This window comes from Lynx rufus, unplaced genomic scaffold (genome assembly GCF_022079265.1).
Source record: "Lynx rufus isolate CCGP_SWC_20201006 ecotype Redwood Valley unplaced genomic scaffold, mLynRuf1.p SCAF_14, whole genome shotgun sequence".
NCBI lineage: Eukaryota > Metazoa > Chordata > Mammalia > Carnivora > Felidae > Lynx > Lynx rufus.
This window is the reverse complement of record NW_025814828.1, coordinates 15716482-15743707: the sequence shown is the minus strand read 5'-3', so window position 1 is coordinate 15743707 and position 27226 is coordinate 15716482. Positions and strand designations below refer to the sequence as shown.

The window sequence follows — 27226 nt, the reverse complement described above, 5'->3', positions numbered from 1 at the left end:
TTAAATGAGTAATTATGACTTTGGGCTCTGGTGGCACATGATACGAACTTGGGTCCACATTTGAATATGGAGCATGTCAGGTTTGTGTGGTTTCACGTATTGAGAAATCGCTTCTTTGTGCTTATTGATATATATTTTTCTCACGGACCGCTCTGTTATTTGGTTCAAAATATCACATGACAGATGATGTCTCGGTACATATAATCCATGTAATTATAGTGAGAGCTTCTCCTGTCATTGGTGGTTAAAAAATCCACACACCTTACTTCTTTTTTAGCCTCTGATATTTTTTATTCAATTTTGTTCTTCCTTTTATTTAAAAACTTGAGTTTGAATGGTTTCCATTAACAGATATTTTAAGATGACAGTCAGGTCTAAGGTGCTGCCAACTTGAAGCTGAACGCAGTCCCCAGCCCTCCAGCTGGATATGAAATCTAATTTCAGGTCCGGTGCAGTGCAGGGAGGTAGCTGATTTGTAAACAGCCCTTGAAACAACATAGCAGCAGTTGACAAGTGGCGGTTCTGAGGCGGGGGAAGTATGCTATTTAGCTGTCTGACTGGTCACCCCGATTGCACTTCCACCTGGGGTTGCGTCTCCCAGAGCCACACGTGATAATTAAAGCTACAGGTTCATCATTGGTGGGGCCATCCCATTTCATTCCTGTTACAAACTTAGGCTTGTCTTCATTTGTTGTAACGAAGGCCAAATGCAGATCCATCCCCTTTACTAAAAACTGTATTCTTTCTTCCTTTTAATTGAAATGTACATGTGAATATTAGAGCATACAGATAATCCAAAGTCACTCTCTTTGCTAATGAAACTCACTGTAGGGCCAGTGTTGGCCTGGGGCATGCATCTGCCATTCTCAGACCACGTGCTCACACAAGTTCCTCTCAGCCCTGTAACCCATCGCTGTGTCTGTGGTGATGGCAGATACCAGTAAGTTATCCAGGTCTGCCCATTTTTTTTTCCCCAGAGGGGTTAGAATGGTCTTAAGTACAGAGAAGGAACATGTTAAATATTCATCTGGTTTAATTGAATTTAATGTACTATCCTTAAGATTAATCTGAAGTTTTGGAGTCATTAATGGTTCATTTGTTTTGTAGCATGGAATTTATTTGCCATTATTTAAGATAGTGAATTATTTAAGTAAAAAGGTGCTGCCGAATGACCTGTGGTCTGCCGGTGCATGCATCAATGACCTCACACTTCCATGAATGTTAATAATAATGGTTGGATATCAGTTTAAAGGACAGTGAATCGATTAACGTGTAATATTGTCATATACTTGGATTTATAAACCCGCACAAACAAATTGTTCTCTTTGAGGACATTAATTCTTCTACTTGAGTTTCTTCTTTCACTGCTTCAACACTGAAAATCCGTGGTGTACTGGGGTGATTTATTATTTTTTTTTTCCTTTTTTTTTTTTTTTCAACGTTTATTTATTTTTGGGACAGAGAGAGACAGAGCATGAACAGGGGAGGGGCAGAGAGAGAGGCAGACACAGAATCGGAAACAGGCTCCAGGCTCTGAGCCATCAGCCCAGAGCCCGACGCGGGGCTCGAACTCACGGACCGCGAGATCGTGACCTGGCTGAAGTCGGACGCTTAACCGACTGCGCCACCCAGGCGCCCCTATTATTTTTTTTTTCCAGAACAGTTTTGGAAGTGTTGCCACAAACACTGTTGGTTGTTTTTTTTTTTTTTTAATTCAGGTGGTCTCTGTAAATTATTGAACAAGAATCAAGTGCTGTGTACGCATCTCAGTCTATTTATATTATAGAACCATTTTCCACCATGGCCACCCACATGTTGATTTTGTATTTTGAAATTTCTAGTAAAATATAGAAGAGCATGAAAATATAAACATCTCCCTACCCACCACCTATTTTATCAAATGTTCCCGTTTTGTCATCCTTCTGATGCTTTGAAAAAAATCAATAAATGGACTTCTAGTTTCAGCTCAGAGATGTAGAGAGCTGCAGAGATGTGTCTCCCACGCTTACGAGGAAAAATCTGGACAGATTGGAAATTGACAAGAGAACTGAGTCTGCAGAGCAAATAGCCATTTAAAAATCTGGAGAGAAGGGGCGCCTGGGTGGCGCAGTCGGTTAAGCGTCCGACTTCAGCCAGGTCACGATCTCGCGGTCCGTGAGTTCGAGCCCCGCGTCAGGCTCTGGGCTGATGGCTCGGAGCCTGGAGCCTGTTTCCGATTCTGTGTCTCCCTCTCTCTCTGCCCCTCCCCCGTTCATGCTCTGTCTCTCTCTGTCCCAAAAATAAATAAACGTTGAAAAAAAAAAAAAAAAAAAATTTAAAAATCTGGAGAGAAGAAGCACTTTCCGAGACCTGAGGCCTGAGCATTTACTTCCCAGAGGCAGAAGCCACCAGACACTACGGAAGTAGGTAGAAAGATCAAGCTAAAAATTTGACAAACTGCTGGAGGTTGAGTGCAGACTAGCTTGAGAGTGTGAAGCTCCTGGGGGCAGCAGAGGAGTGGGAAGGTGGCCTATTGTTTTGCAGGCTTTTCCTCCAGGAATCCCACCTTGCTCTCGCAGGGAAGACTGGGGACAAACTGAAGAAAACTCAGGGAGCGGGTTGCAGGTGCTGGCTCAGGACCACTGAGAGACCCACTCAGACTTTTCTCCTTTAAGGAACGAAAGGCTTAGTCTGCAGGGGAAGGGTGGGGTGTGAGAGCACCAGTGAAATACCATTGCAGCTGGGGGAAAGGAATTCCATCCAGGCCAGCCCCCCACCTCACCTCAAAAAAAGTCTTAATCTTCAGGGAGAAGGGCCACAAGGCTGTAGACTGAGAATGCTGGGGGATGCCCACTGCAGCTGGGGGAAGGGAGAGGGGGAGCTCTATTCTTGGAGGAGAGGCAGAAGCGCTTGTGAAGGCTAACACCAGACACAGGTCTGCAGTGCACTCCAAAGATGGGGGCTTAGAATATTCGCAACCCCTCCACCCCACCCCCACAGCACACTAACAAGCCTCCGGGAATAACAACAGTGGATTGTAGCAGGGAGAACTGCAGGAGACAGGCTCTTTCTGGGCAGCAGCACAAAGGGAAGCCCCAGAGCCAAGAGGGGGGACAAAAAAGATCACTAGAGGAATTTGAAGTTTCTCATGTCTGTAGGAACCACCGACCTCAACATGGCCCAACTTCTGGCTAGCTTAACATAAATCCCCACACTGAGGTCTCATTTGCCTCAGTGTCCACTGCCCTATACAAAATGTCTGGCTTTCGGTCCCAAATCACAAGACATGCCAAAAGGCAAGAAAAAGCATTCTGAAGAGACAAAACAGTCATCAGAACCTAACACAGATACGACACAGCTGCTGAACTATCAAACTATATACCCATACATTACCTGCCTCAGTCCACTGAGTGTCCTTTATGTGCCATGGGCCATTTTAGGAATGGACTTAACAAGATCTGTACTCTTAGAGAGTGTACATTCTAACAGGGGAGAGAGAGCATAACTGCAGACAAGCAAAAAAAAAAAATAATTACGGAGAGTGAAATATGCAACAAAGAAATATAGGAGGGGAAAAGGATAGAGTGACTGATTGGTGGAGCGTGTAGGCTGTTTCACCTAGAGTCATCAGAAAAGGCCTCTTGGGGGAGGTGAAATTGCAGCTCACGCCTGAATGATTAGAAAGCTCCTGCCATTACTAGGTGCCATTTAAGTAGAGAACAGCAAGTGCAAAGGCCCTGAGGCATGGACAAGCTTGGAGCCCCTCAGTATATTAGCGCTCTGGAAGGTAACAGTGTTATGGGAATGTTGCTGGTGAGAGCAACCCCTGCAGCTGTGTCACTGTCAGGGCTAACCTAGGGAGGAATTAGTGGGTGGGTTCTCTCCTGTTCACATTCTTCTTCTCTTTAAACACATACAGAAATTACTCTTCTTTCTCCTCATTTTGGGGGCAAGGAGAGTCTATAATAACCTTTCTTGTAACCACTTCAGGACCTGGCACAGAGTGAAAAGGAACATGAATTTGCTGTTGTGAGTCAAGGCCTCGTTATTTATCCAGTAAAAGTGTATTATTATTTTTTTTTTAAATTTTTTTTTTTCAACGTTTATTTATTTTTGGGACAGAGAGAGACAGAGCATGAACGGGGGAGGGTCAGAGAGAGGGAGACACAGAATCGGAAACAGGCTCCAGGCTCTGAGCCATCAGCCCAGAGCCCGACGCGGGGCTCGAACTCACGGACCGCGAGATCGTGACCTGGCCGAAGTCGGACGCTTAACCGACTGCGCCACCCAGGCGCCTCTAAAAGTGTATTATTTACTCCTCTTCGTAGTTGTAGAGAATGTGCATTAACTCCACTAATTCTTACCCCCATCCCCCACCCCAGGGAGTGATTATTCCTATGTCACAGATGGAAAAACTGAGGCCCAGAGATGAAGACTGCAGATCTGTTAAAGGTCAACCTTGGCGTTGGAACGCCAGTAGCCTGTGTGTGATGGACCGGAAAGATGTGTAAGACCTTGAAAGGATGGGTATTCTTCAAAAATAGAGACAGTGATGAAGGTAGACTGGATACAGTTGCTTCATTCTTATGCTAAGTCAGTTGATGTTAAAGCATTGGCTGGCGAAACTGCGTACGGAAATGGATTCAATAAATACGTGGTGAACCATCTATATCATTTGGTCATTTGTTATGAGCGCTTCAAAACAGATGAAAATGGGCAAATAGTTAAACCTCCCAATTCCCTCTGCTGTCTACTACATATGTAACTATATAATAATAATAATAATAATAATAATACCATGAAGGCAATATTGTCTGGCACTCGTCTACTGAGAACATTCTGGAAATCAACATTTGTGATCTCAGTAACCGTTACATAACTGGTATCAGTCTACTGTTATGTACAAAGACGGCAACTCTCACCTGCTCAAATGCTTTTTGTTTTTTTCTATAATAATGCTTATTGTTTGAGAATAAATAAGTCATAATAAAACTAAACCTTAACAAGTACATGATTGGAGAGAGAGAACTTCGCGCTGGATGAAGAAGGTGACGATATCGTTTGGTTTCTGGTTTTTGCCATTAGAGGAAAGGAAAGAACTTTCCCACGAGCACCTCTCTTGACACATGAAAAGGTTGCTGGTGTTCAGTAATGAAACAGTCGTTAAAGGAAATGTAATCAGGGTGGAGTTTTCTCTGACCAGTTGTAATAACTGAGCACCCACTGTGTGCATAGTTCTATTATCTGTACCATTCATGTGGTATGACATGCTGGATGAGAAAAACAGCAAACTTTTGTACAGCACTTCCCATGGACCAGAGACGTTAAGTAACTGTTAGCCCAGAGGAGCACAGCTAATCAGTGCCAGACCTGGATTTGAGCCTATGGGGCCATTTAACTCCAGAGTTCAAGTGCTCTTTCACTCCTGATTATACTAGGGTACAGGATATCTGGGTGGCCTTGGCTACGTTAAAACAGCAACAACAAAGCAAACTGTGATTAGCATGAGGGGTACCCATATCTATCAGGTTCTGAGAACTTGCTGGGAATCTTCGCTGAGCTGGGTGTTAGGCTCTGTGAGATTTTTTTTTTTTGATATGCAGCCACAGAGATTTTTTTTTTTTTAACATGCAGCCACGTTCAATTGGAACCACCACTTCCTGTGAATGCCTTATGATGTTACTTGAAGAAGGGAAATAAGCATATAAATTTTTAAAAAGTTTCTTGAAGTATATTGATTTTTAAGACTGGATGCAATTAGTAGTTCTCATTAGTTCCAAGAATTATTTATCCTGGAATGCTTTGGTTCCATGTAAAGCACTTTAATATCGGAGACTGCAGGTTCTGCTGCTTTGACAGTCCGCGAGTCGAATGTGGCCGGTAGCTTTAAGCATGCGCAGTAATGCAAGTGTCGATGCTGCCAGCACAAATGGAAAAATGCATTGCTTTAATTGAAAAAACAGGCCATGTCTAGTCTTTGACTCTCTTTACATTTAATCTGACTACTCATAGTTTCTGGGAGGGTGGGGAGGGAGCGAGCAGGATTTGGCCCTGTTGTTCATCAGGAAGATACTGAAAAATTTTGCAATGTGAATTCTGACGCTGACCTCCCACTGCTTCTTCTCCCTCTTGTGAAGGTGAAACAAAACACAGCCCAGGAGATTCTGAAGCCCAGGCTCCTCAAACTTTAACATTGCCCAGGAGTCCCAGGCTGAGGGCGGGGTGTATGTGGGCAGATCTTGTTAAAATGCAGATTCGGATTCAGGGGGTCTGGGCTGGGGGCTGGCGGGTGTAGGGAGACTGAGATTGTGGTCTAACAAGCTGCCGGGGGACTGTACTTTTAGTAGCAAGGATGTAGCCAGCCCTTTTCGCCTCAGCCCTCCGTGTCAAGGCTGTGCTGCTCATCTGAATCACCTGAGTGAGTTTGGACAACATAGATTCCCAGCCCACCCCAAATGGAATGAATGGGAGTCCCCAGGGCTGATGTTACGAAGATATGGCGGGGGGGGGGGGGTGGTGGTTAGCTAATGAAGTGGTTTGATAATAAATCTGTCAGCTTTGTCTTTTTTTGGCCGGGGTGAGGGGAAGGGTAATGACAGCTTTGAAAACTTTACTGTAGGAATCAGATTGACAAACTCTGTGACATCCTAAGAGCTTCCTGTTTGACCTAAACTACAGGAGAAATCTTGACAGCCATTCCCCTTGGAAGGGAATTGCCGAGTTCTTTATGATTGTGTCCAGACTGGCTGAAATCAGAGAGTGCGGAGAAGAGAGAGGGCTTAATGGTTAGTTTGCTGACCTGCTCAGCATTAGATAATGTCTGTGGAGGTTCCCAGAGTGCGTCCAGGGGAGCTAGGGCCCAAATATGGAAAAGAGGAGCCATGATTATGAGGTAGGAGTTGAAATTACCATCGCGACGATTTAAAGTGTTATTTCAGCACTTTCCTCTGCTCCTGGGTTTGGGGTTTCATTGCTCGTGGTGTTCGGAGAGCCGGGCCGGACAAGCTAGGGAGAGGGCTGGGTGATGTCTTTGTTGTAATGAAGCACCAATTCCACAGTGGGGTTCTGTGGGTCACCCCTTTCCGGTATGACTTTTTCTTTTTTTTTTTGATAACTGAAACACTCCAGCAACTGAATTTAAAAAAAAATTTTTTTAACATTCATTTTTGAGAGTGAGAGAGAGAGAGAGCATGAGCGGAGGAGGGGCAGAGAGAGAGGGAGACACAGAATCGGAAACAGGCTCCAGGCTCCGAGCTGTCAGCACAGGGCCCGACGCGGGGTTTGAACTCACGGACTGCGAGATCATGACCTGAGCTGAAGTCAGACGCTTAACCGACTGAGCCACCCAGGCGCCCCCAGCAACTGGATTTTTAACATTTCTTAAATCTTAGTAATCTTTTCCCCTGAGATCATGTAGGAAGATAAGACACAGGTGGAGATGATCATCCAGTGTTCCTCAGTCTATTGTGTCCCTTTTTAAAAATCCCTTTCTTCAAAACCAAGTGTTTCCCATCCTTGTTGCATTTGTAATATTCTTTACGCCAGCTCCTTACCTTGTCTAAGGGTTAAAAAAATAATAATAAGGGAAACGCCATGATGAGAAAAAAAAAAGTTGAGCGTGGGAGAACTAGAGACAGATTCCAAGGGACCTGGCTCTCACCCACACCTGGCTTCCTACGGTGACTTCAGGCCTGGGAAGGGACACAGGCACCCACACCGTGTAAATGGAACCCTGAAAGAAACCCCATAGCGCTGACCACACTGAGCGCTTTGCTTTTGTCTGCTCAAACCCTCTCTGTTGCAAAAGGCAAGGCTCTAGGGCATAGCCTGGTGGGCGAGACAGACCCAGAAGCACTTTTCTAACCCTCCCTGGTGTGCACTTAGTATGCCAAAGGAGCCCAAAGGGAGGGGAAGCTTAGAGGCTGGGGCAGGGGAGGAAGGGATAGATCAGGTGAAGAGGATGGTGAGAGTGACCGAGGATGTATGAACTGAGGCCTGCAGGGGAAGCGGTTTGATAAATATCTGGAAGAAAGCCTTGCCAGTGAGTAAAATGGGAAGTAGAGGCGGGGGTTGGGGTGGAGTGAAGTTGGGACGTGAGAGGCACTGTGCACCTCTGTAAGGAATTTGGACCCCAGAGGTGATCAGGAAGCATCAAAGGAGCCATTTTAAGCAGAGGCATGTTGCCGTCAGATGTGGATGGAGGCAGAGTTTAACAGGTGACTTCTGAACGAGCATCTGCTCCCATGTAGCTTATTTCAAAAATAGCTTCATTGAGATCTAACTTGCATACTGTACAGTTCAGTGGCTTTCAGCATATTTAGGGTTGTGTAATTATCACCATGATCTAATTTTTGAACATGTCCTTCCCGCCCCAAAGAGACCTTGTGCCCCTGTGCTGTTACTCCCCACTTCAAAGCCCAGCCCTCGGCAGTTAACAACTCTTCTTTGTAATTTCTCCTTTTTCTTTAGCGTTGAAGGGAATGTCTTCTGTGAGTGTATTATTAACTTCAAGGGGTCTCTTTGCCAGATTACAGACTCTTGCTCTTGGCTTCCTAGGTATTGCTCAGCCTGTTCCTATCAGCAGTGATGTATGTTATCTCACATAATTTTCAGGCTACAGGTCGGATGGACCCCAAGGGTAGTGTGTTCACCTGCTCAGGGGGACATCCGAGACCTGTGTTCTTCCTGTCGCTCCTCCATGGGTCGTGCTGCCAGAAGCTTCACCCAAGGGCTGGTTTCTTCGTGGTTGTCAGGCAGACGTAGGATGGCATCCACTGGCTGTGGGGCCCTCTGCTTCCTTGTTCAGGGCGGGCATGTAGGAGGAGTCCTTTCCTGCAGTCTGATTGGGTGAACTTAGCTCCTGTTGCCCACCCGGAACCAATGATTGGCTTAGAGTTAATTAGTCTGCCCTCTGGAGCCGGGGAGTGGGCTTGATGGGGGATGGGTAGGTACCTGTGGCCAATAGTTGGCTCTGCAGGGGGAGGAGGAAGGGAGCCGCCTCAGCTGGTTAGTACCGAGTTTGAAGCTGCCCCTAGCTTGATGTCTGTGAAAAGCGTCCTCAATTCAGATCTCACCACTTCGGGAGGTCGTGCAGATTTGGTCGGGCGGTGCACTGGAGTTGACCTTTGGACAGTGTCATAGTGTGGGCGATAGTGGAAATGGTGGTAACATTAACTTATGTGGGAAATAAGTGATTTAAGCCTCATTAGAAAAACCTGTTTGCTTTAGGATAGAAATGTTTGAATACATGACTAGTAGTAAATAGTAGGGAAATCATTCTTATCTGGTTATTAGGTTAGCCCCTTGGAATCTCTCCTTGGGGGAAAAAATGAAATCCTGTCCTGAATGTGTCAGTATTTGAGTTACTCTGTGAACTTGAAATTAACAAAAATTGACTTTGTTTCAAGTATAATTCACGCTTCACTAAGCCCAGTAGACATTCTGCCAGTTACTTGCACTTTATTAAATTTTGCTTTAGATGTAATAAAAAAAATTCAAGGTAGGCCTCTGATTTGCAAGTAACTTATTTGATTATGAGCTGTATTTTCAAGTCTGTTTTGGAGTGAGGTTTGCCCTCATGTAAGTAATGAGCGTTTGCTGGCGCAGCTCTTTAATGGTGAGAACGGATGTTGAAGAAAGCAAACACCATATGCCCTTTGTTTCCCGTGCATGTCCCCTCCTGGAGGCTGGGTGGAGTGTTTCAGCTGTCTCGAATAATCTCCATTTTGCTGTTACTGCAGACTTTGCGGCTCTCCCACTCTCTTCTCTCCGATGTTACAACTTCTTCCTCTTCCTCCTCCTCAGTCATAAAGGTTCCATGCTCTGAAGCGCCAGAGATTGGGTTAATTTTGAAAAATGAGTTTCCCTTGATTTGTGACAGAAATTAGTGCAGAGAATTAAAAAAAAAAAAAAAAACCACCACCCAGCGTGAATGTGTAGTGGGAGGGGCAGGCGGGTTGGGTACGGGACAGGATGCTTAGAATAATTCTGCTGCCAAGTGAATCAGAGAGACTCGCAGTTCTCGGCGAGCACGGAGCATACTCCTGCCCAGAGTTCAGACGCAGTCAGCCCGAAATCACCACTTGATGCTCCACAGAATGGAGCTTTCTGCAGCCAAAGCCCCGGGTGCTGCAGACGCGTCTGAGACTGTAAGTAGGACGTACATCTGGTTTGATTGCTATTATGCCTGCATCTTTTGGAGCCTGGTGCCCCGCTACTTCTTAGGCCGGGAGGGAGGCATGATGGGGAATTTGGTCCCAGCTCAGTCCTTCCAGAGAGATGGTGAGCAACACTGTTTTCCCGCTCAGATCTGGGTCACAGTTTTCTTATTTGTGGCAGAAGGGAATGTCTTTCTTGGGGCGCTCCTGTGACAGAAGTGGCTTTTGGCTGATCCCCTTTAGTAGTGTCATCTACAAAGATTTTGGACAGCCCTGTCCTCTGGTGTGAGGGCTCTTCCCTTCTCCCGACTGTGATCGAAGAGTTTTGTCCAGGGGACACCCCAGCCAGCCAAGCCTCCCCGTGCCCCTGCCCCGCAGACATCCCTTTCATCAGGTAAGTTTCCCTATCAAGGGCGGGGAGCAGGTAACGTTTCTGAGGCAGCTGGCAGGTTTGCAAGCCTGGGATAAAGCCAGGTGTGGAATGCAGCTTCCCTGCGGTGGGAAGGAGAGAAGAGTGAGATCGAAGGCCGGACGGAAAGTCAGCTTGAGATCTGTTCAGAGCACAGTTTGTTGCTAGATGCCAGTCGAGGTGGCAGGCAAAGCTCAGATCCTCCCTCTGCTAACTGGAGCTTTGGGCTGCCAGCAGATACTCTTCCCATCTGCAAAGCGCTATCACCGCACCTCACGGCGTCGCGGGGTGGTTGGAAGTAATGGACGTGAAAGTAGCCAGCGCTTGGCGGGCACTTGCTAAGTGGTGTGTTTTTGCCCTTCGTACCCCTTCTCCTTCCTTAGTGGGATATTGTACCATCCGTGCGAGCAGTGTGCTGGGCTGTGGGGCGTGCCACCCGTGTTGCTCTCCTGGCTTCTTTCGGGGGCAGCCTTCGTGGCCTCCCACATTCTCTTGCTTGGTGTCATAAATTTGATCTTGGCGTCAGCCTTGCTCAAGACCAGGGCCCTAGAGGTTGCCCTTTTAGCCTGGTCCAGGGGACCCCCTAGAACAAGGAGGTCTCGGGGAGAAGGTGTGAGTGGGTCATGCTGTGTCTCAGAGATGCATTTGAGTTCAGGATCATGGGGACGGGGGACCCAAGTCAGGAGGCCGTGTGATGAATCCTGGGGGGACAGTGATAATTCAGAAGAGCCATTTCCCGTTCAGCTTTGAGTTTCCAAGTTATGAATACCTATATTCAGCTGGTACAAGGGAGAAGAAACAGAAAACTCAAATCTCAAAGAAAGCTGCTTAGCAGTTCGTCTGATTTCTGATTCAGGAGTAGGCGTAGGACACTGTCATGGTGACACTCCATCTGGTTATTTCAGTGAACCTGTTCATGGATTTAGGCAAGCTGCGAGCACATCAGTCCGTTCCCAATTGCCTTCCACCCTTATGTGCGTGTGTTGGGGACTTTTCTTTTTGTTTTTTTGTTTAAAGTTTCTTTATTTCTGAGAGAGAGAGAGAGAGAGAGAGAGAGAGAGAGAGAGAGAGAGAGAGAGAGAGCATGAGCGGGGGAGGAGCAGACAGAGGGAGACACAGAATCCAAAGCAGGCTCCAGGCTCCGAGCTGTCGGCACAAAGCCCGACATGGGGCTCGAACTCATAAACTGCAAGATCATGACCTCAGCTGAAGTCGGACACTTAACCGACTGAGCCACCCAGGTGCCCCGGTTTGGGGGACTTTCTAGAGCCTGTCTTGTTAAATTAGCTTTACCATGTGCTTTATATTTGCTAACTGTGAGTTAATTGCTAATAAGAGTGTTTTCTTCTCAGTCACAAGTTCTCCCACCCCTTTCTGTACTTGAATTCCTTGTATTTCGTCTCCTATTTAGGCTAAAATTGTTCGCCTCTAGCTGGCAAGCCTCCTCAACAACTGTCCACGAGCTCTAAGGCAGGGCTAACTTTTATCAGTGTTTTTGGAGACATTGTATCATCTGTACACTTTGTTTCATGGGCGAAGATAAAAGAGTACTTCTTATCTTAACCAGCATCAAAATCCTGTATCACAGTGTTCCAGCCTTCAGTAGCTCTCTGTGGGTCTTCATTGAAATCCACTTTCTTCCCCATGCCCGGCTGTGCCTTGTGTAGCCTGGCACACGCCTCCCTCTCCAGCTTCATTGCCATCACCCTCACACTTGGCCACTACCTTCCACCACACCAGTGCCCTGGCTGCCCCAGCCCCTGCCGGGGCCTCTCCTGCCGCTGGGCCCAGGCTTGCTCATCTTTAAGATGTTACTTGGAGAAGGCCCTGTGCCATCTTACCTTTTGAAAAATTTTTTAATGTTTATTTATTTTTGAGAGACAGAGACAGGAGTGGGAGAGGGCAGGGAGAGAGAGGGAGACACAGAATCCAAAGCAGGCTCCAGGCTCTGAGCTGTCAGCACAGAGCCTGACGTGGGGCTCGACTCACAGACTGTGAGATCCTGACCTGAGGTGAAGCCGGACGCTTAACCGACTGAGCCATCTAGCCAACCCCATCTTATCTTTTAAAAAAAATGTTTATTTATTTATTTTGAGAGAGAGAGAGACAGACAGAGTGGGGGAGGGGCAAAGAGAGAGGGAGAGACAGAATCCCAAGCAGGCTCTGTGCTGTCAGCACGGAGCCCATCGTGGGGCTCAATCTCATGAACCCTGAGATCGTGACCTGAGCCAAAATCAACAGTCGGACACTTAACCAACTGAGCCACCCAGGCACCCCCCCCCAACCCTGGGCCATCTTATCTTAAGGGACTTCCTCCATCTTAAGTTTCCTTTCTCCCTTCCTGACGCATCACCATATCTATTTCTTGCAGAGCACTTGTATCACAGGCTATAAATCCCTGGTTGATTTACAAGTCATTGATTTACTTGGCACTTGATGTGTCCCCCACTGGAGTGTTGGCCCCCATGCTGGCAGAGGCCTTGTCTTTGTTATTCCACTGTATCCCGAAGCCCCTAATTCAGTTCTCAACACAATTATGTGCTCATGTTCAACAACTGTTTCTTAAATGAATAGAGGTTTTAGATGATTAATATCGTGAGTGACTGCTGAGTAGTTTGTGCCCGCAAGCTGATAAAGATGGTCCCATCTTATCTGTGCCGGACCCCCCCCCCCCCGCCCCCGCCCCCTGCCCCTCTGCCTCCATCACTGCTCTGGCACTTTGGGAGCACTCCAGACCTCGAGGCCCCATTTCCCTCTCCTGGCAAGCTGGTGGCTGCTATCTGGAGTCACCCTCTGTTTTAAGCATCATTTTTGTTCTCAAAATGAAAACCACCTGTCTTCAAAGTGATTTGCTTAAAACAAATACTTATTTCTTTACGGAGGCCTTCCTCCCCTTCTGCCTTTCCCCACCTCCTGCCAAGAATAATGGGAAAACCCTCCTATCTTGGAAAGGGGTTTTCCCTCTGGTCAGAATCCAAAGCTGGATGGTTTATCACCCAGTGTGCCGACCAATAGCTTCTCCCTGCCCTGTTGCTCTCAAATGTTCACACTTTTGTTCTCCCGAGGGGCTCAAAGGGGTCATGTCATGGAGGCTCAACCTTTGTCCCGCCCCCTTTGCACATTTCCTTTAAACATCCTACAGGTAAAGAGCCCAGGCCAGGGCACCACAGAAATGGTTGCAGGGGGTGGGGGCAGTGTCTAATTAGTGTCCTGTGGTTGGCTGTTTGCCAGCCTATTGACACCTTATACCAAGTCCAGGGAGAAGATGACATTGCCTGCATTTTAGAGATGGTGCAGTGAGGCTCACAGAGGTTAGGTAGGTTGTAAGGAACTAGGATCAGAACTTAGATCTCTCTGGCTTCCAAATCCGTGTATTATTTGTCGGTGTACCCAGTGTTTCTTGGAGGCTTTCTTTTTCCTTCTCTTTCTTTCTTTTTTTTTTTTTTTTACCATGTTCTTCAGTGAAAACATCTGCCATCTTAGTGTACATATGTGTCCATACTTGTAATGGCAATAAGTTAACTGAAATAGTAGTTGCCTTCACTGTGTATGATGCTTTTGTATATTCTCCATTCCACTTTAAAAATGCTCGTCAGCACATGAAAAGATTCTGTTCCTTTTCAAAGCCAAAAAATATTCCATTGTATGTACATGCCACAGTTTCTTTATCCATTCATCCATCAGTGGCCATTTAGGTTGGTTCCACCTCTTGGTTGCCAGCGGCTGGGCGACGGGGAATGGGGAGTTGCTGATCAACGGGTAGAATGCGTCAGTCGCGCAGAATGAATATGTTCAACAGATCTACTGTACAACGTTGGGCCTAGAGTTAGCGGTACTTTATTGTGCACTTAAAAAAAATTTTAGGAGGCTATACCTCAAGTGTTGTTAACACAATAAAGTGCTAGTTCGGACCTTCTAAATTGATCGTGTGGCCCACTAATTGGCGGCAACCCATGGTTTGAAGATAGCTTGCGCTAGTGTTGGTGATATGTACATGCTTACTTTAGGCAGAGGTTTACATGATGTAAGCTACTTTTAAAAACGTTTATCCTAGTGTAGCCTACACATATAAAATGCACATGAGACACCAGTTTGTTGAATTTTCACAAACTGAACCCATCTGGGTAAAAAGCACCGGATCAAAACACACGCCATTGGGGCGCCGGGGTAGCTGGTTAAACATTTGACTCTTGATTTCTGCTCAGGTCCCGATCTCATGACTAATTCAGGCCCCACATTGGGCTCTGTGCTGGCACTGCAGAGCCTGCTTGGGGTTCTCTCTTTCCCTCTCTCTCTCCGCCCCTCCCCCACTCACTCTTTCTCTCTCAAAAACAAACAAACAAACAAAACCCACCGCCATTGATGTAAGCTTCTTTGAATCAAGGCAGGCATGGAGTACTACAGAAAGGGATGTGCCCTCAGTTCTGAATTATGCACATACGGCTTACTTGATAGAATCTCTCTTTTTAGAGTCCCATGTTTTGTGCTTCCCATGACAGGGCCTAACTGGTATTTTAGGTCTAACAACTACTGAAGGAGTGGAACCAGGCTTCTGTAGGGACCGTCCGAAATGGACACAGAAGGAGGCTAAGGATGTGCCTGGTAAAATGTGAACAAGGAGGAGGAGTAAGGGGCAGGGCCCCACAGTGGCTATGGAAACCCTCGGGTGTGGGGATTTATGGTGGTAGTAATCGAGACCAATTTTACTGAAATGGGGTGGGGGGGGTAGGGAACTTGTGATTAGAGTCCCAAGCCCCTAGAAGTCAATGCACTTTTGTGTAAAATAAGGAACATTCACCTCTCACCGTGAGTATTGACTTTTAGAGGAAATTCTTAGCATACTGAATCAAACTTTTTCTTGGCAAAAGACATAAATGTATCTCAATACAAAAGCAAGCTAGATTAACTTTGCTTTCATAATCTAAGGGTTCTGTAAGGTTGTCTTGGTGGACAAACTCTACACAATTCTTTGTAATGGCATGTGCTAAAAATGAAAGGGAGTGGATACTGTAATGTGCTTCTAAACATTACGTGCTGTTACAAAGTTTTATTAATCTGTGAGACGCATTGGTAGCTTTTAGGCAAACTGCAATCGCTTCCTTGAATCAGGGACTCTGGGATAATAATAAATCCTTTTGTCTTTGTTGATTAGATAAGCTCTTATTTATTGTTCATTTTTGTGTGGGAGACTTTGAACTCTCACACATTTGGTGTGTGTTTCCTGGCATTCTGGACCTATAGTGTTCACCGTGGGCTTGTGTCTCATTCTGCATTTGTTGTGACTGTGTGTATGGAAGAAAAGTCCTGGGACTGTAACAAACACACTGTGGAACAGGAGGGGGCATCCTGCTGGGGACAGGGAGTGGGTGTGTCTGACTCCTTTCTTGGTGCCCAGCGTCAGGCCATGGCACTAAGCACTTGGTTAATGAATAGAAGGGCAGAAGAAGAATTCGTAGGTAGGACGTAATGGTGTGTACTGTATGCTTTGTTCCTTTCATCCTAGTTAGTCATCAAAACAAAGCTGTGAGGTGGGTACTGTTAATATCCTTCAGGGTGACCTCATGTCCTTGTTGGCCACGGGACAGTTCTGGTGTATGCCTCCTGTCCTAGCATTGACGGTGGTAGCCCCCTCTTTCACTCTGAAGTGTCCTGGTTCCAATGATAAATTAGTTCACTCTGAGAAGACACAAATAGACATTTTTCCAAAGAAGACATACAGATGGTCAGCAGACCCGTGAAAAGATGCTCAACATCACTGATGATCAGGGAAATACAAGTCAAAACTACAATATCACCACACACTTGTCAGAACGGCTAAAACCAACAACACAAGAAACAACAGATGCTGGCGAGGATGTGGAGAAAGCGGAACCCTCTTGCACTGTTGGTGAGAATGCAAACTGGTGCAGCCGCTCTGGAAAACAGTATGGCGGTTCCTCAAAAAGTTAAAAATAGAACCACCCTATCATTCAGCAATCGCACTACTGGGTATTTACCCAAAGAATACAAAACTACTAATGCAAAGGGATACGTGCCACCTCTATATTTATAGCAGCATTATCTACAATAGCCACATTATGGAAACAGCTCAAATGTCCATCGACTGATGAATGGATAAAGATGTGTGTGTGTGCGCGCGCGCGCACACACACACACACACACACACACACACACACACACTGGACTATTACTCAGCCATAAAGAATGAAATCTTGCCATTTGCAATGACATGGATGGATCTGGAGAGTATAATGCTAAGCGAAATAGTCAGAGAAAGACAAATACCATATGATTTCACTCCTCTGTGGAATTTAAGAAACAAAACAAATGATCATGGGGGGAAAAGAGAGGCAAAGCAAGAAACAGACTCTTAACTACAGAGAACAAACTGATGGTGACCAGAGGGGAGGTGGGTGGGGGGATGGGTGAAATAGGTGTTGGGGATTAAGGAGGGCACCTGTGATGGCACCAGGTGATGCATGGAATTGTTGAATCACTTATTGTACACTTGAAACTAATATTACACTGTATGGTAACTAACTGGAATTTAAATAAAAACTTAAAAATAGTTTCCTCTGAAATGTTGGGGTTTGGATAGACAGGTGAGGAAACAGAGGGCACAGAGAAGCCACATCACTTCCTGATGTCACCCACCTATTAAGAGGTGGTGCTGGGATTCTTTCTTAAGAGTCTGACTTTAGATTTTGTCATTTGTTCGCTAAGTTCTGCTGCCTCACAACTTAGGCCAAGGAACATGTAGTGTAAAAAAAAGCAGTCTCTGTTTTTCGGTGTCACTGTTTATTAAACATCACTGCTGTGACGTGTGACTCAGGGTAGTCAGAGTGTGCTAGTGAAGACCCATGGAAACCCTGAATGTGCTTTCACTGGGAAAGCTGGACACTTGGTATCCTGGAGTGACAACACCATTCACATGTGCCTGGTGCTTCACAGTGTACAGAACCCTTTCTCCTCCATTATTATGTTGAAACAGCATGTATACCCTGTGAGGTGGAAGGTGGCATTTCCATCTTACGAAGGAGGATGCGTGATCATCAGGGTGACATGGTCACCTGCTTGAGGTTTGATAGCCAGAAAGGGAGCCGATCCAGGATTCACTTCCTATTCTGCCTCTGTCATCAGTGCATTTTCCACTGTAGCAATGAGGCCTCTCAGCCAGGCGTGTTTGTACAGCTATTTGAGGGTGGGAAGCCTTTCGAAGACTCATTACCCGAACGCAGGGTTTCTCCACCTTAGCATTGTTGACATTTTGGGCCCTCTAAGGCTGCTGTGGGGGACTGTGCACTGGAGGGTGTTGAAAAGCATCCCTGGCCTCTATCCAGGCCAGGAGCGCTACCCTCACATCCTCGCCCAGTTGTGAGAACAAAAATGTCTCAGGCGGTGTCAGATGTCCCCAGGGACACAGTTGCCCTTGGTTAGGAACCACTGGCCTAAGTACAATAGCAGCATTTGAAAGAGGGAAAAAGACAACCATGAAAATGTCAGGCCTTTTTCCCTTTCTTTGGTTTCTAAAGCATCAGAAAAACTATTAAAATACCCACAAATGGGCAGGAAAGAGAACAAGCAGCACATTTCCCATTGGATTTGGTTCCGTGGAAGGATGTTAGGTCTCCCAAGGAAGGATACGATAGCCAGCATTTTTTAAAGTTAGAAATCATACAATTAAAAATGTTTTTTACGAAAAAAGTTAGAACAGAGATCAGCTGAAATGTGTGCCTGTGAAATCTCCAGGGACCCTGCTGCCCAGAGATAATCACGGTTCATGTTCTGCTTTACCTGCTTCTAGCCTTTTGCAACATGCATATATATATTTTCCAAATAGGGCCATGCCACAAATGCTGTTTTAATCAGCTTTTTTTTTAGCTTCAGTGTGCCCTGCAGTACCTTTCCATATCTCTGATGTAGAGCTACAACATTTTTGATGGCTGCATAGTATTTCATCGTACGGCCACAGTGTAATTTATTCACTCATTCTCCTATTGTGTACATTTGTTTCCAGTTGTGTTTTTGCTATTACATGCAAAACTGTCATGAGGGTTTATGTGTGTGTACCCATGCCCTTTATAGCCTTTTTCCTCCCTTTACAGAAATAAGGAAATTTTGTTATCCATTGAACGAAATCCCTAATCTATAGTGTGCTGGATTATATTTTGATTATATTATATACCGTTGCCCCTGAAAATTATGGAAAATACATTCACGAAAATTCTATTATACACTAGGCGTGCAGAATGGGGTGTGGAAAGTTCTTTGGTTTTCTGATCAAATGATGACTAATAAGAAGCCATTTAGGTTTCGTGCCCTGTTCATGAAAACCACTCTTAACTGTAGAGGACTACTTCCTGAGTAGGAATTACAGCCCAGTAAAGATCTCTGAATCTTCCTTTAAGAGTTTGTTCATTGCTGAGAGAAACCTAGGGCTGTGTTCTTGTAGATTTTCATTGCTCGTGGATTTTTCTTATATGCATTTAAAATGATAGGGGCGCCTGGGTGGCGCAGTCGGTTGGGCGTCCGACTTCAGCCAGGTCACGATCTCGCGGTCCGTGAGTTCGAGCCCCGCGTCAGGCTCTGGGCTGATGGCTGAGAGCCTGGAGCCTGTTTCCGATTCTGTGTCTCCCTCTCTCTCTGACCCTCCCCCGTTCATGCTCTGTCTCTCTCTGTCCCAAAAATAAATAAACGTTGAAAAAAAAAATTTTTTAAATGATAAAATGATAAACTCGTGGTAAAACATTCAAATGGTACAGAAAACCTTAAATAAAGTTCCCTACTTTACTCTGCCTTTGCTTTTTTTATTCTCTAGAAATTTTCTATGCATACACAAACATTAAAAATGTGCAATTTTTCCCCCCCAAACCCCACAAACTAGACAACAATATGCAAGGTCTGATCCAACGAGCTTTTTTCAGTTAACGCATCTTTCTGTGCCTACCCCTTAGTCTGTTTAATCAGTGCCCTGTTTGGGGTTGTTTCAAGCTTTCCTTTTTTTCCTGCGGCAAAGCAGTCTATTTTGCATGGGTCTATCTTTAGGATAAATGCCTAGCAGTGGAGTGCTTGGGTTAAGAGCCTGTGCCCTTAGAATTTTCACAGATATTGCTGAATTGCCCTTCTACTGACAGTAGCTGGACTTGTTGCCATCAGCCATTTTTTTTTCCCTGCCTGGCATAAACTACGGATTGATAAATCAGGAACACAAAGGTTGACCTCATCTGTGGAAGGGCCATCAAGGTTATGAGGCCACAGCCTTGCGGGGGCTCAGGGGATATGTATTTCCAGGTTTTCTCCTGGGGTGGGCCAGAAACTGGCTTTTGCTTTTTTTCAACCAGGGAGTAAAAAAAGCTGAGAGATAATACCCAGGTAGGCAACTTTCTGGAAACATTTGATGATGTGTCTCAGAATCTCTGAGGTGGATAGAAATGAAGAGGTTTGCAATAGTTACTTCTCATTGGGGCTCTGAAATAAAAGAATGCCGGAGCTGGCAGTGTGCCAAATGCACCATGCAGCTATGTAACCTAGTGAACGTAAATGGAATGTGCTCTAATCATTTCATGATCATTTTCCACCCCTCATATCTCTTCCATGAAGTCTTTTCTGATGTTTTCCATTCCCCCATCTTCATCTACTCCATCCTGATTATTTTTTTTTTTTTGCGCTGTCCTTTTTGAACAAAATGATAATTATGGTCAGTATTGCATTTTGAACCTTTTATTGTTGTCTTCTCTTATTTTTGCCCAGCTCTGTCTCCTTGATGAAATTGGAACCAACACTTGGTTTCTAGTCCTCGTCACCCTAGTCTTCAACACCCTAGTGGGGTGTTGGCACATATGGATTTTCATTGGCTGCCCGCTTTAGACATTTCCTTATTTTAGGGGGTCCCTGTGCTTGGTAAAGGAGGCCTGTCCCTGGACAACCCCCACTGCTGGTCCGCAGAGGGGTGCTCATTTTAAGGTCTCTGTCACCTCACTTGTCGACAAGTGTTGCCGCCCTGCTCAGGGAAGGGCCCAGCAAGGTGCCATCTTTTATTGATTTGGTATTTGAAGCAGTGGAGGATGGCAGATGTTTGAAGGTCGTTCCATGAACCCCAGTGGGCACAACAGCTGCCACAGCCCGGGCTCGAGTGTGAAGGGCCTGTGTTTTCTGAGAAGTTGGGGGCTTTCTGATGGCCATTGCCCGTGTTCCCTCATTGTAGTCTCGGCCAGGAGTTTTTTTGAGTTGGCCTGGGGTTAGCCCCGCCAAGGCTAAGATACAGAGAGGAAAGAAAGCAGGTCTCAGGAAACCTCTCCTATATCCGTGAGCCTGAAACTGGGCCCACTCTTAGGGTGTGCCTCCTTTTCCAGTGTTCTGGCTGATGCTAGGAGGTGGTTCTTGGGGCTCGGGGCCCTTGCCCTGGAAGGTGAAAGCTCAAGCCTGCTCAGGTTGGGCCTCTGGCTGTGCTTCTTGCAGGGGCTGAAGGGGCCATACCTCTCAGGGCTCACACCTGGGGCCCTGCTGATGTGACTCTGCCGGGAGCTTTCTAGGGGGTGGCCTGGAACCTCGGTAGAGAAGTCTTAGAAACAAACCAAAGAACTTGTATGTGTTCATTTTTCTTATCGTTCAAGTAATACATTTTGTCTTACAACAAATAAAGAGGACTTTTTGGAGTCAGGCAGTGTGCTCCAGGGAAAATGGCCTTTGGAGCCAAACGGTTCTAGGATGGAATGTGGGCTCTGTAAGTTTTTCCTTAAGGAGCTCTTGTGAGCTGAATGTGTCCCCTCCTATGGTGAAGCCCTAACTTCCAGTGCCTCGGAATGTTTCTGTATTTGGAGACAGGGCCTTTTAGAGGTAGTTGAGTTAAAATGAGGGCACTAGTGTGGGCCCTCATGCAATCTGATTTGTGCCTTTACAAAAAAAGGAAATTAGGACACAGAGAGACACCAGGGATGTGCACTCAGAGCAAAGACCACGTGAGGACACAGCGAGAAGGTGGCCATCGGCAAGCCAAGGAGAGAGGCCTCACCCGAAACCAGATCTGCTGACACCTTGACCTTGGACTTCTGGTCTCCAGAACTGCGAGGAAATAAACTTTTGTTGTCTAAGCCCCACAGTCTGTGGCATTTGTTAAGGCAGTGCTGGCAAACAGATACAGGCGCTTTCGGCGAGTTGGCTCCTCTGATGTCGCTTCCCGCAGCCCCCGGCCTCTCACAGTCCCGGCGTGGGGCAGAGATAATGTCTGCTGTAGAGCAGGTGCTCACAAACAGTGCTCGTGATGATGCTAGTTTAGTAATACAACGATAGAAACCACCACGGCCGCCTCCACCCAGGTTTTCTGGCCTCGGCCTGGTTTGGGGGGTTTTGTTTGTTTATACTTTCTTTTCAAGTCCTTTTCAAACCGGTTGCCAGCAACTCCAGGGATGGGAGGAGGCAGGCACTTCATGGGTCTAGCAAGCAGTGAAGTATTTGCTTCTGAGCGCTCGTTTTCATCACACACCGGGCTTCCGGGCACACTTGTCTTCAGAACAAAGATTGTGCTGCTAAGATGGACGGAGAGCACCCTTCACCCTTCGGCTGGCATGAATATTTACTGCACCTAATAGCCACTGTGGTCATGCCCTGGGGCTCCTGGAACAAAGCACCACAGCTGGGGGCTGGGGCGGCGGAGCGGGGGAGCTTAAGTGGAAAGTGTCTTGTCTCATAGCCCTGCTTGCTAGAAGTTCACGGTCAATGTGTGCACAGGGTTGGTTCATTCTGAGAGCCGTGAGGGAGAATCCGTTCCGTGCCTCTCCTCCGGCTTCTGCTGGGTTGCTGGCAGCCTTGGGCTTTCTTTGGCTTGTAGATGCATCACCCTGATCTCTGCCTTCGTCTCCACACGACATCCCCTGTTTGTGCACCTCCCTGTCCAAATCTCTCCTTTTTATGAAGATGTCAGGCACACGGGGTCAGGGCCCACTCAGATGACTACATCTTAACTTGATCATCTGCAAAGACTCCATTTCCAAATAACGTCACTTTCACAGGTACTGGGGGTTGTTAAAGCTTTAACATCTTTTTGGAGAATGCAATTCAAGCCACACAGCAATTGTATCGGAAGCCATTGTGCCATCAGTGTATCTCTGCCAGTGGCGGCAGCAGCCCTGGAGAAGTCCCCATGTCTGGTCTACCCCTTCCTCCCATCATGCGGCTTTCAGCTCAGAACTCGCCTCCTCAAAGAGGCCTTCTGTGACCGCTCTCAGTACACATTGATTGAACAATTAAGTAGATCGCAGAGCACAATTAAAATGTGACTGAGTTACGACGATACTTTCCCCTTAAAGTTTGACAGGGCTTGTCTCTACCCCACTTAAATGTTATTTGGAACTTTCTTGTTTATGTTGGCTGTGTCACCACTACAGATGCTGTTTAAATAGCATCTTCTGCCTGGGAATTGAGGTGTCGGGCACCTTCTGAATGTCATTATGTTTCCTGTTCTGCGTGCAGAGCCTGGCAAGAGGACTCACTTTATTGGATTCGGATTTTTTTCTGTAGTGAATCACAATTTGGTTATGGTTTTTACAATAATTCACGGAGCAGAACTGGCTAGAACCCTTCTGTGAAGAACATTTTGGGTCTAGCAGACCTGTGGGTTAAGAGTAAGGGAAGCATTTACTGACGGTGGTTTAATCAGTTAGTGTTTACTGAGCAGGCTCCGTTCGCCAAAGCCGTGCTAGGTGCTGTGCAGATAGAGGTAGAGCCAGCAATAGTTAGGGCTTCTGGCCCCACACAAATCAAACAGTTGAAAAATACACAACAGTATACACCAAGTTGCGTGAGAGTGTGTGGAATAGAAATGAAGTAGAAAGGAGTGTTCACTGTGGGCCCGGGGGGTTCAGAAAGGCTTGGTGCAGGAGCTGAGCTTAGCTTGGGCTGCGCCTAGAAGGGGAAGAGGTCCAAGAGGGGGAGGCAGAACGTGAGCCCGACACAGCGCTCACATGGCATTGCTAGGCCATGTAACGGTGCTAGTGTGCACCGAGCCACCTTGTTTCAATGAAACCGATTTTGTTCACAACGTAAGTATGCTATGGTGTATGATAGGAAAATATCGGGGACAGCCAAAATTCCCTTCAACCTGGGAAGAGTAAATTATAGTACATCCATACAGTGAAATACTCTGTAGCCGGAAAAAAGAATGCAAATACTTTTTACTGATACGGAAAGCCTTCCCGAATATATCCTTAAGTGAGGAAGGCGAGTTGCAGAACAGTGTGAATGATATACTAACGTATAAGAAACTGGAAGATGTCCAAGAAGCGAATTACAATTAGGAGTAGGAGTGGTAATTACCCAGGAGCGGTGAACTGGGGTAATGGGAACATGTGCACGTTCGTGCATTTTAGAGATTTGCATGATGTAAACGTATCCTGCTCAGAGAACTAAGATGAAAGGTAGGATGTTAGTAGCATTTGGTCACACCATTGCCGCTCTAAAATTGATTTAAATGTCTCACATGCTTTGCCTTGGGGGCACGTAATGAATGAAGACAACCAGCTACACTAGACATCTAAGGGATAAGCTCTTGCATTTGCCCAGAGAATGAAATTCTCTTGACCAGCATTTCACTTTTACCGGTTATCACTAAATGTTTCAAACACACACTAGAATAGAGAGAATATTATAACGAACACCTTTGTACCCATTGTCTAGTTTCAGCTGTACTCAACTCCTGGCCAGTCTTGTCTCATTGCTTCTCCCTCCTCCTTACTGTCCGTCTCTCCCCCTGACCTTGATTCTTTTGAATGCAGTGCCTTGCTGATTGTATTAGTTTGATTTATTGCTCTGATCCCCTGAGTCCCACCGTGGCCCTAGACCTGCAGAGCAAATTGGATGCTTAAAGGTGGGGAAAAAAAACTTTCTTTAACTGAATTTGGCTCATCTCAGGTGCTTTTTAAGTTACTTAAAAAAATTTTTTTTAATTGTGGTGAAATACACATAGCCTGAAACTTCCCACCTTAACCATTTTTAAAGGTACAGTTCAATGGTGTTAAGCATATTCACGTTGCTGTGCAACTGATCTCCAGAACTTTCATCTTGCAGAACTGAAACTCTGTACCCATTAAAACAACTCCCCATTCCCCCCCTCCCCTCAGCCTCTGGCAACCACCCTTCTACTTTCTGTCTCTGTGAATTTTACTACTCTGGGGACCTCATATAAGTGGAATCATCCCGTGTATGTCCTGTTTTGACTGGCTGATTTCGCTTAGCATAAGGTCCTCGGGGTTCATCTGCATTGTAGCATGTATCAGAATTTTCTTCCTTTTTAAGGCGGAATAATAGTCCATCATAGGGATATACTACATTTTGTTTATTCATTCATCTGTTAGTGGACTCTGGGGTCGACTTTACTTTTTGTCCCGTCTTAGAATATAGGGTTCCATGGCTCATAACAGTTTGATACCATAGCACATCTGAATGTAGCAGCACGCTAAGATCCTCTCGCTAAGGGAATAATTCTGAGTGATTTGCGAGTTTTTATGCCAAATACTTGACTTGAAAAGACCAGCAAGCCTTTCTTTCTGCTCTTTTGACCGAGAGCACCTTTTTGTCACAAAGCTCTTACATTGCATTTTGTCTCTCACCAGATTAGATTATGAATTTAAAGAGAGCGGGGCAGTGAGTGGGGAGGTATCTTCTTTTGCCCTGTCAGTACCTGGCACTATGCTCGGAGCTGACTGGGTGCTCTGGGTATGTTTGTTACAGAATGAACCTTTCTTTAGGCAAGGCACGTGACCGCTATCTGTGTAAAGAGGGAGTTGAACCAGATGAATTCTAAGGCTCCTTCTGGTTCTGACATTGTTTGAGTCCATTGTTAACTCTGATGATGGAAACTTCAGACAGGAGAATAGGGAATGGGAGAGACACATTATTGAGTAGATATGTTTCAGTGCCAGTTACACCCCAGAGATGGTCATCTACAAATAGAGCCGCTCTAGGTTATGGCATTTCTTAAGATGACTTTTGGATTTGAGAGTTCTTCTTTGTGTGGTGGTGACAACATTTGGATAACAAAAGCTACCAGTTAAAGTTATTTTGAGTTTAGCCGAAGTGTGCACCACATTTCCTAGATGTACATGGATAGAAAGCAAACCTCCTCTTGACATCATCATCTTTACAAAGACTCCCGTAGGAAGTCTTAGTGATAATTTTATCATGAGAAGAAGTCAAAGCAATAAGCAACAGAGGAAAATGAAGATTCCAAAATTACAGCTCAAAAAGCTGGTGAGAAAATATGGAGGGAGATGTGATTTGAGTAGTGAATCTTGATTTACTGAACTTTGTGCTGGTTTCTGCATTTTGGTTTTAAGCCTGGTTTCCAAAAGTCTCTCGTTAGCAACCAGATGGTCGTCAAATAATTGATATATGTTCATTTTGAGCCCATTTGGGCAACAGTGGCCTGGATTTTCCAGTAGAAAGATTTAGTAATTCTGTTGGCCTTTGAATGCCAACAGGGTTTTTTTGTGAAGTTGAGTTCTCTAATGTCTTGGAAGTAACCCCTGGAAAATTGGAACCAGTGAATTGATTGCATGATGTACTTGGAATAGAAATTAAGAATATGGATACAGTTTATTTCAGTTTACAAATAGCCTTAGAAGTGGTTAAATTTGTAAAATTAGAAGAGAGTGTTTTGTATGTGTTAAAAGTGTTTTTCCCCATTTTTTTCTGAGACTTGAGTTAATGAATATGAATTTAAAATACCCTCCTGATTTTATTCCCCATTTTTTAAAGAGTTGTTTAAAACTCTAGGGTCTGCTATTCTATCATCTTACTAAATGCTTTTCAAAGAAGAAAACTTTAAAAAAAATTTTTTAATGTTTATTTATTCTTGAGAAAGAGAGACAGAGTGTGAGCAGGGGAAGGCCAGAGAGAGAGAGAGGGAGACAGAATCCAAACAGGCTCCAGGCTCTGAGCTGTCAGCACAGAGCCAGATGTGGGTCTTGAACCCATGAACCATGAGATCATGACCTGAGCTGAAGTTGGATGCTTAAATGACGGAGCCACCCAGGTGCCCTAAGAAGAAAATTCTTAAAAAAAAAAAAAAAAAAAAAAAGACAGGGCTTGACGGCACCTGGCTGGCTTAGTTGGAATAGCATGCGACTCTTGATCTTGGGGTTGTGAGTTCAAGCCCCACGTTGGATGTAGAAATTACTTAAATACAAATAAAACTTTTTTTTTCAGAGTGCGACTTGCAGTGACAAAAAGGGCTGTGGGTTGCCTCCTTGATCGGCGAGCCTTAATAGTCTATTTTTGAACTGGAGAAATGCGTTGGTGATTGTGGGAAGGTGCTAGTTACCGTCACACTGTGTTGCCCAAAACAATGAAAAAGGCAGTCTGGCTTGTCTGAAGGGCCTGTTCCAGGGGTGAGGATCCCTCAGTGCCAGACCACTGGGGTGGAGACAAGTAATGGCAGACAGCAGCAGTGGTGTGCAGGGAGATACTCTTAATTAGTTGATACTGCTCACAGTGTCGCTGGCTGTTTCCAGAAAGAGCCTGTCTTAAAAGACCTGACGTGGGCTCTCTGTTTGGATCTGTGCATATAGTTATACAAGGCTTTCCTTTCCTCTCCTCCCCTCCCTCCCACCACCGTGGTTGGCCTGTCTCCTACCGTTTTGGGTTGTGACCTGGGATCTGAGTGGGCCTCAGAGCCAGGCCCACAGGG

The 27226-nt window shown here is 45.7% G+C and overlaps 1 protein-coding gene across 3 annotated transcripts in view; it reads left to right on the top strand.

The window, feature by feature from the left end:
• Positions 1-27226, top strand: part of SH3KBP1 (SH3 domain containing kinase binding protein 1) — a 334904-nt gene that overhangs the window by 77152 nt on the left and 230526 nt on the right. The window contains exon 1 of one of the 3 annotated variants that reach the window (XM_047075976.1): positions 9985-10127. The exons of the other annotated variants lie outside the window; for them this stretch is intronic. Coding sequence (XP_046931932.1) covers positions 10065-10127 — 63 coding nt within the window. The 5' untranslated portion in view covers positions 9985-10064. Of the gene's footprint in view, positions 1-9984; positions 10128-27226 lie in introns of those variants that run through there. 3 annotated transcript variants of the gene reach the window in all.